This window comes from Desarmillaria tabescens (assembly GCF_030435595.1).
Source record: "Desarmillaria tabescens strain CCBAS 213 chromosome Unknown EV420scaffold_252, whole genome shotgun sequence".
In the NCBI taxonomy this organism is placed as follows: Eukaryota; Fungi; Basidiomycota; class Agaricomycetes; order Agaricales; family Physalacriaceae; genus Desarmillaria; species Desarmillaria tabescens.
The window spans coordinates 2465-12019 of NW_026848551.1; the positions used below are offsets into that span (position 1 = coordinate 2465).

Here is a 9555-nt window from a genome sequence, read left to right on the forward strand (position 1 = left end):
ATCTGCCGAGGAGCGATCGAAAGTGGGTAAGGAAATTGCTGAGATGTTCAGGAATGCTCTGAGCAACGAGCAATATACTACATTTAAGCAATGTGAGTCAAACTACATGAACTTTCTGAGGTTGGAGTTGACGGTATCATGTAGATGTCCACCGTTTCGACGCTCACGATATTCCTTTCGATGGTCCTACGGGTATCATCGCCCGCACAGGGCAGTTGTTGGACAACTCGCAAAACCTTGGCGAGGAAGGGAAGAAACACCTGTTGGATAATCTGGTTCGGGTAATCCTACAAAACGCTTGAACCGTGTTGAAAAGCGCACGCCCTCATCATTTTCTGTGCGTGTCATATTTTTGTTTCTCATTCTGTACATATTATTCTTCGACATATCTTATTTTTTTTCGCTTCAATTTCTTATTCCACATTTAGAATCATTTACCTGTATTCTTGCATCTATTCGTGTACTATTTTTTCTTCATGCATATCTTTAATGATTTCGGGTCACGTATTTGTCTTACGCTCGTCATTCTGCAATGCTTTCTGATACATGTTATTGATTACTGCACGTTTATGTTCTTAAGTATTAGGTTGTACGCCCATTTTATGATTCCTAGGTCCTAATTAATGATTTCCATACATACAAACGTGTGATACACAACAAAAGTGTCCACTTTGCCATATCCTACAACATGTCTACTGAATTGTCAGGTAGACTGACTATGTAGCAGGCCTTAGGGCCCTCAATCTCTCCGCCAACTTATCATCCTCTTCTCCAATCTTCTCTCGAGGCGATAGATCTGGCACAGCAGCAAGATCCTTTGCGGCAAGATCATGCTGTAGCTCTATATTAGCCTCCTCCGCAGTCCGGCGCAGAAGCTGGTCGATTTGATCTTGTGGCGTAGATACTGCGCTAGTAGCAGCCATAGTATCCTCCATATACGACGTTTGCACATCAAGATCTGAAAATTGCGACTCGAACTTGTCCATCACAAGAGAAATCTGAGGTAGACATCACGTTGAAGAAAATGGAAAGTGATCAGTGACACGGTGACGCACCCTTTCGAGGTTCATGCTTTCCATAGCCCTGTCCATGCCCTTCACCACAGAAGTCATATTTCCAGTCACTTGTCGCATCGTTACGGCCGTCTCCACGCGGCTTGCCACTGCATCTATGCGGCTCGATAGCCGTAAAAGATTAAGAGCTTCGCTCTTCTTGCGAATAGCATTCGATGCATATATCCGGGCGCCATCATTATTTCCTTGTTGAAGGGCCTGCGAGAGATAGAGTCGAACAGGTCGGAAATGTCGAGGAACCAAACGGACCTTTTTCAGGCGAGATTTCTCAGTATTCTCATCCTTCTGTGCCTTCTTAGCCTGGCGGTTAAGGGTCTTTGCTGTGAACTGTGGCCTTCGTTAATGAGGTTGTACGGAGAAAGAAGATAGCTAACAACCTTGAGCTGGAATAAAGTCTCTACACAGAAGTGAGTAAAACGACTGGGAAAAATGCAGAGTCCTTACTCTCGAGGTTGCTCATTATAGAGGAGGGTATCGCGGCGGTGCGTGAAGGCAAGAGTCAAGAGTAGTGGTGTCCGGAAAAGGAATCCCACGTGGACTGTCCTAACACGTCGCGAAGATCATTCCACGCGAAAACCTGGACATGGACTCCACGTTACGACTCCTCAACGAATCTTCATAGCGAATCATCGCCCAATCTGTGTGTTTTATCGCTATTTTACTGGACTAAATGCTTATTTCTTGTGTATAGTATCATTTAGGCGCGCATCATGGGTCTTCTGCACTATATCAGGTGGGCAAACAGCCGCCTTGTCCGACGACCTTAGCTGAAAAGTGGTTGTCTACAAGTTATGCGGCAGTTCTGGCTTCATTTGCTTTTGTTATACTAGCGCTTGGTATGTGGCCAATGATCATTATACCTCCGTAAAAATTCATCGTTTCCTTGACCAGCCAGCGGCCTGCTGTACATATCCGAATTAATCGAAGAACACTCCCGTCTAGCCAAAACTATCGGTCAGCGGGGAATATATGTCAGGATTACATTCACATCTCCTAATTTCTTGCGTGTTAAATGTTCATTCATCTAGGCCATAATATGTCTGCATGTCGTACTATGCATCTCGGATTCACTCCCCATCACGCTGACGGCATTTTCCATCATTTGCCACGTTGTGTATCTGCAAAACTTTTCAAAAACCTGGCCGCTTATCTCCCTTTCATCGCCGTCCTTCATATCCTCCTGCGTTCTGGTCATTGTCGACCACTTCCTCTGGTTCTTTCACTTCTCCAAAGTCACTGCAGACTACCAGAATCATCTGAGAACGTATCGCGGTGGCCCAACGCCCATTTCCTATGGTTTTAAAGATATAGCGACGTTCTTTGGAATATGCGTCTGGCTAGTGCCCTTGTTCTTATTCCTAAGCCTCAGCGCGAATGATAACGCACTGCCCACATCAAGCGGTGAGCATTCTCTGAGCCCTCTGTATGTCCTCTAATATGCACCACGTCGTTATAGGTATCAGTTCTCCCACGACAAGTCATGCAGTTCCACAACAGCGAATGTCTCTTTTCCGTTCCATATTTTCCATGCTATCCAAACCCCGGAAGGATGAAGGGATCATTGCTCCCCGTCCTCGCTCCCCTTATCCAGCCCAGTCCCCTACGTTCCCGCCACCTTCTCCGCGTGTCTCTGCATATAGCACTCTGTCACCACCGCGATCTCCAGGACGAGCTTCACTTGATGTAGATGGTAGCATCCCGTCGTCGCGTTTCAGATTGAGCACACCACCACAGAGGCGCTCTACCAACGGAGATAATGTAGGCTTGGGGATGAGAAAACCCTCAACTTCGTCGAGGGGGGATATAAATGGACTACACCAGGATTGAAAGTGTTGTCTATATATGTCCATTATTCAGTTCGGGATGTTTCTTCTTAATACATAATTACGCTCGCATTCCACCCTGCTAAAGTCAACATGAGCAAGCTGTTGCATGCGTTCAGACCGCAATCTGTTGGAGCTGTGAAGAGAGCAGATCTCTGCCTGAGCAAGAATAGTAAGAAGACTAGAAGGAAAACGTTTACAGATGAAGTGAATAATCAGGCTACAATAGAGGTGCCGTGCCCAACTACGTTACCTTGCTGAAAAGCAAGGTCAACCCACAGTCATAAAGTTTCCTTTTCCGTCGTCTGCCAAAAGCAATTAAGTACAAATAGGTGGCTGTGCTCAATCCAGCAGTCCTCTTCCTACTCTCGCATCTGCCAAAACCAAACAAATACAACGTAGCCGTGCAGCATGTCAAGACTCAGTACTCAGTACTCAGCCGTTTACCATCTCGACTCTATCGCACCTGCAGCACTAGCTTCAAAAAGTCGCCTCGCAACATTGAATATTGAACGTTTGAACCTGAACATCTGGGGAATTGCTTAAGAATTGGATCGTGAGTGACTAATACCTTCTCCGTATTTTCCCTTCGCTGATGCTCATGCGTCGCACTTTATAGTCTGTTCCACTTACGAGGACTAGTACTACTCGCTGTGCTGTCCTAGCACAATTAACACTGCATCTGTCCTTCTTGCCATCAACAAGAAGCACACTTTCTAACTTCGTCTCTGGACACTTGCAGAGGGAAAGTCTCCCTTTGGCATCCCATGCTCAATACACGAGAACATTGTACCCAACAAGATCATTATCACGTATATCAGCCCGCAAGACGAGGATCGGTACAAGCTTGTAAAAGGACTACAAGGTGATAGTCGAGGTACTAAAGGAGCTCGTCCAGGGGGAAAATACAGGGAAAGGCGAGGCAGAGTGGAAACTGAATGCTTTTCTGGCAGAGGGAATAGCCAAGGATGACCAGGACCGCGGAGCTAGGTGTGATCGCCTGGACCACCTATCTCGTAAGCCTATATGGGAATGAGCTCGCCCATCTACTGTTCATGGTCCCGATGAAGCTTTCAGCCGCCATCGATATATTATATTCAGGTTTGCGCATGATGCACGCAGTCCAATATGATACTGGTGAGTACATCTGTTAGTGCTCTACGCCATTGATCCTTATCCGTTCACTAGATTCTGCTATTCTCTCCTCCCACTTGCCACGTATCCACCACACCATGACAAATCGACATCAACCCCGACCCAACGACCCATCCCCACGACTCTCCTTCAGTCGGACATTCCCTTCCGATATTGCGTCATCCCCTACCACTCAACGACGTCTACCTGTTCCCGCTGCGCTGGTCTTTCAATGGCTAGTAACGTGCGTTGTTGGAAAGTAGAAGAGGACGTTGCCTCCTGTCTGGTGCGAGGAGGGAGTGAGTATGCCTGGAGACTGCGCGAAATATGACCCCACCCCATCCTGGTGTGTAGGTGTCCGAGTTTTGGCTGGAGACAATGGATCGTCTTCCGGCAAGCAAGACGTCTGCGCCTAGACGATGTATTCAAAACCGGTGAACACACCCACGGCGAAACTTCGCATAGGGTAGGGACGGCAGGTAGTCTTAGGAGGGACTGGTTTTACCTCGACGCCATGTATCGACGTCCGGCAAGCGAGAGCATGGCGTCGGGGTATTGTTGGGGATACAAGGAGTATAGGGCTAGGGTAAACTGGACATAGTACGCACGTCGCACGATGTCGACTGTCTTCGTTACTGATCGAGATCCTTTGCATCTAGCTGTTATTGTACACCTCGCACCCCAGCCTCTCCCTGGACGACGACTTTTGCGCGGACATGACGTATCGACATCTGGCGAACGAGCGCACGGCGTCGTGACACCGGTCGGAATTTTGGAATAGATTATGGGTCTGAGTTCGGGGACTCTTATTAGAGATGGTTTGGCACTATGCAGTGTGGATTTTTCAATGTACAAATGATCTGCGAGGTATACGACTGGTATATCGGTGTTCAAAGAAGCAGACGTGCCACGCAAACACTTCGTAACATATTGGTATGACTTACGTAGATCAACCCGACGAGGAATCGTCGCTTTCAGTGTTTCCTTACATGTTTTGAGTCGGGAGCATTGCCAATGAAAAGGTCGACTCGAAAGAGACAGCAATAGGGTTCAAGGACAAGATTCAGCAAGGTCGTACTCGCCTCGGCACGCGGCAGGCATAACAACAAAACCCTGTTTTATCCCTTGAATTACCCCACATAACCTTACTTTATGCAGAACTCGAACTTCTCACTAATTGAACTTATGATTTACGATACACAACAAGTGCCGTAAAAACGAGGATGTGTTCTACGTGTGTCATGAATGTTAGAATCGCGGGGCCGTTCTCAAACAAAGTGAGTGGCAAAAATGGTTTACATCTGTGGCAAACGCGACATGGGGACTAACTACAAAATATACCAGCTTATATACTACGAAATCCCCTCGGAAATAAGCAACACGTAAGTAGATCGCTACGAGAACCCAGACGGCGACTGACTGTCGTGCCATGAGAAGCTCGAATATCTCACAATGAAAGCCATTGTTGTACATATTTTCTAGAAAAAAATGACGGAGGGTACCCGTACTTACTTTCAACGAGACGCTAATGCAAGTACTCAGTCATCGTCGTCAAAAACTAGGTCAATGCCTTCAGCCTTGGCCATTTCAACCGCAAGCTGCTTTTTTGTCTCGCAAAATTCGACGAGGGACTGCAAGATGTCTCGCTGGCCTGTCAAAGTGTAACTGTTTAATGCTGCTCCGTGCCGCAATAATGCCTTCTCATACCTTCAATATAGTCATGCAACATAGCCATTACTTCAGGACGCATTTCAAGCCGGGCTGAAGGGCCTTTCTCCGCTGGCAGCCGTTCCATTAACTGATGGACCGCGTCATCAAGAGCAGCTGCTGCTTCAAGCCAGTCCTCGTAGTCCGGCACCGGGTTTTGGGAAACGAATGACAGGAAAGCGTCCCACACTTGTTCGGCACCTTTCGCCTCACGGCCAACTTCCCATTTTTTGTCGCCAATTTTGAGTACGATGGTATCATCCGGATTGTTCGGGAGACTGAAACCGTAGCCAAGGATAAACTCGGAATTAGGCTTAGCACCGTAGTTATTGAAGAGTTCCTCGCCGGCACTAGCGGATGTGTGGATGACGAGGGATATATTCTCTGTATCAGCGTCATGTGTGACTACCCAGGAGACCGGCTGCGCGCGAGCATGGTTGAGAGAGTCAATACCTGGCAGTAAGACGGGCTCTGTGGACGGCGATGACTGCAGGGTGGGATTACGGGACAATATTGAAGACGGGAAGGCGCGAGAGGATACATGTGTCGCTGACGCCAAAAATAGATCCCTTGCGTTGATACTTCAACGAATGAATTAAACACGAAGTAAGCGACTGACCAGGTGAACAGGTCACCCCATCTGCTATCCACATTCGAGACGGCTGTGCGACATGCTTCCCACTCGCACCGCCATTCCTTCTCGCGATCCACAATCGCGCCATACATGTTCGTTCCTCTGAACATCTCGAGTTCCAGTGGAGAAAAGTGTAGTCCGGTACGCAACTTTTCACGCGATGGTAGGGTATTCACATAGGGTCTGTGAGCCAACTCTGGAATGTAGCTGTGATCCTACTCAGTCGTGCAAGGCCAATGACTGGAAGGACCTTACCTTACTTCGTCTATGATCTGATGAAAGCACAGATACGACGAGATGCATTGCCGTTCAGACCAATTCGACAGATTTTGGGTAGGTAAAAGCCTGGAGAGAGCTTTGAGTGCGATTGATTTGGTGATCACAAGGTCGAAAGGGCAAGATACTATGGTGGAATCTGCAGGTAGTGTTTCTTTTGCAAGGATTGAGTATCCAGATGGAACTAGGATCATTCAGCAGAAAGAATAACAGAAACAAAGGAAAATTCTACCTTGAACATATTGGACAGATTTATGAAATGTGCCGCCCTTTTCTTTGAGCCATGCAGTGAAGACCGCCGAATCGGACATGGCGATGGTAGAATGCGTTCAAGGAAGTACGGCCCGCGGCCCGGATGAGCGTTACTTCTACAGTGACGTCATATCGATGCGCCACAGCACAATCGATAATCGAAGACCTTCCACTCGTCCCCGAAAATTTTTGAACAGCACAATTCAATTTCTCCGTAGTACAGTGTATATAGTCGTCTTCTTTAATGCATTCTCTTTAAGCTTACTTCAATAAAAACTTCCCTACACGGTACCAGATTTGGAAATGGCGACCTTGGCCTTGGGCGTGCCAGACGAGGAACCGAGACCCTCAATCTTCTTGACGAGGTCCAGTCCCTCGACTACCTCACCTGTGAGATGGTAAAATCAGAGACAATCTTGTAGTGGTAGGAGTGAGAATGGCCGTACCGAAGACGACGTGAGCACCATCGAGCCAAGAGGTGACAACGGTCGTGATGAAGAACTGCGAGCCGTTGGTGTTCTTGCCAGCGTTGGCCATGGAAAGAATACCGGGCTTGGTGTGCTTGAGCTGGAAGTTCTCATCTAGTATAGAACAAAATGAGATCCATCTTTTCATTATCAGCGCAGAGTTCTGTTCTCACCGGCAAACTTTTCGCCGTAGATGGATTTGCCACCGGTGCCGTTACCCTTGGTAAAGTCACCGCCTTGAAGCATGAACTGGGGGATGATACGGTGGAAGCTAGAGCCTTCGTATCCAAATCCATGCTGGCCAGTAGCGAGCTCACGGAAGTTCTTGGCAGTTTTGGGCACAACGTCGTCGAAGAGCTTGAAGACGATACGCCCCTCGGGGTTGCCGTTGATGGTGATGTCGAACTGTCCGTACGATGGTCAGATCATGGTAATCACGGGAAAGAAAAAGATAAAGAGGTGAGGAAGGATGAAGAAAAGGACATACGAATACGTTTGACATGGTAGATGGAAGCAGAGATGAAAGATGTATGTCTGGGTTGCAGAAGTGGTTTATATGTACCCAAAGCGGCAATCACCGCCTCATCACGTCACCGCCACCCAATACGTTACCATCGCGCAGGCCCATCGCGCAGCTGTTCCATCGCGACTACAGGACACCATGAATCGCATCTTTGGGTCATCGAGCAGCAAGAAACCTAAGCCTACACTCCAGGACGCCATCGCATCGGTCAGTACAACCTTCTCGCTCAGCAATTACTGCAAATTTATTGGCGATGATAGACTGATGGTCGCATAGCATCCATCGAAGTAAAGATAAAGAAGCTCGATGGAGAGCTAGGGCGGTACAAGGAGCAAATGAGCAAGCTACGAAACGGTCCAGGAAAGGTACGCCATCTCCAGCGCACCAGGCATATTCTCATCTGTATTCGGATCTAGCAAGCCATCCAGCAGCGGGCACTCCGCACTCTGAAGCAGAAGAAGATGTACGAAAGCCAGCTCGCCCAACTCACCCAGCAAACGTTCAATATGGAATCAGCCGCTCTTACGACAGAGAACTTGCGGAACACAATGGCCACAGTCGATGCTATGCAACTGGCGAATAAGGAGATGAAGAAACAATACGGAAAGATTGATATTGACAAGATAGAGGTTGCTCTGTGTTGCGCGTTTCCATAAGATTGGGCTGATTTTCCCCTAGAACATGCATTTTGAAATGGAGGACTTGCTGGAGCAGGCGAATGAAATACAAGAGTCGCTAGGGAGGTCATATGCAGTACCTGACGAACTTGACGAGGCGGATCTAGAAGCTGGTAGGCAAGCCTTTGCAGTTGTTGTAGCATCCACTGATACACATTGCTTAGAACTCGATGCTTTGGCACTGGAAGAAGAGGAAGAAGGCACCTCATATCTCGCCGACATGAATAAGGTGCCCGACTTTATTGATGAACCGCCAGTGGAGATTGAGGTAGGCACCTTCTTCCCGAAATTTTCTCTGCTTATTGTACCTCCAGACGCCGGCACAACACGAAGCTGTAAAGGCAACAAGCTAACGAGATATCCGCTATTGAATGCAACCTTTTATTTAATGTAGGGTAGTCGTAATGAGAGATGTACAAGCAAACAGAGCTCTAGTATTATGCTTCGCCAACCTTCTTGATGCCAGCAACCAACCGCTCGTTTCTCCTCCAAAAATCAATCAAAATCTTGGCTGTGCCCGTGGGATCATCCTCCTGGAGCATATGACCGACGCCTGGTACGACCATAAGCTGAAATTTGCCTTGCATCTGGCCGATCATGAGCTCCTTGTCTAAACGGTCTGTTCCTGCGAGGACGAGAAGTCGAGCAGTCCGGGCTGCCAGAAATTTGCTAGAAAGGCCTTCAAACCAGCCTTAAACACGTTGATTCAGGAAAAGCAGGATGTAGTAATGGAAAGTTATACTTCTCCAATAAGGCGCCGTCGACCTTAGGGGAGTACGCCATATGTATTTTGGCACAAGGGGAGAATTAGATTCGGAGGGCTTGACGATCATGGGTATCGACACTCTCGCCGATTTGGGATTTCGTATGGCCTTTGTATTAACGCTAAGAAGTAGTGAATTAGATATGTCATTCCATACGATGAAAGCACATACTGCCACTCAATCGCTTCCTCAGGACTGTCGAACCCATCGGGCCGCGCATTCAAG

General features: G+C 47.8%; 1 protein-coding gene across 1 annotated transcript; it reads left to right on the plus strand.

Moving 5' to 3' along the window:
* Window positions 1-3864: 3864 nt before the first annotated feature.
* Window positions 3865-4788, plus strand: EV420DRAFT_1489435 (uncharacterized protein; the record flags this gene model as incomplete). The annotated part of the gene is made up of 4 exons (XM_060470693.1): window positions 3865-4033; window positions 4085-4274; window positions 4385-4630; window positions 4716-4788. The coding sequence occupies 4 exons, from the start codon at window positions 3865-3867 to the stop codon at window positions 4786-4788; spliced, it is 678 nt and encodes a 225-aa protein (XP_060321461.1).
* Window positions 4789-9555: the final 4767 nt, after the last annotated feature.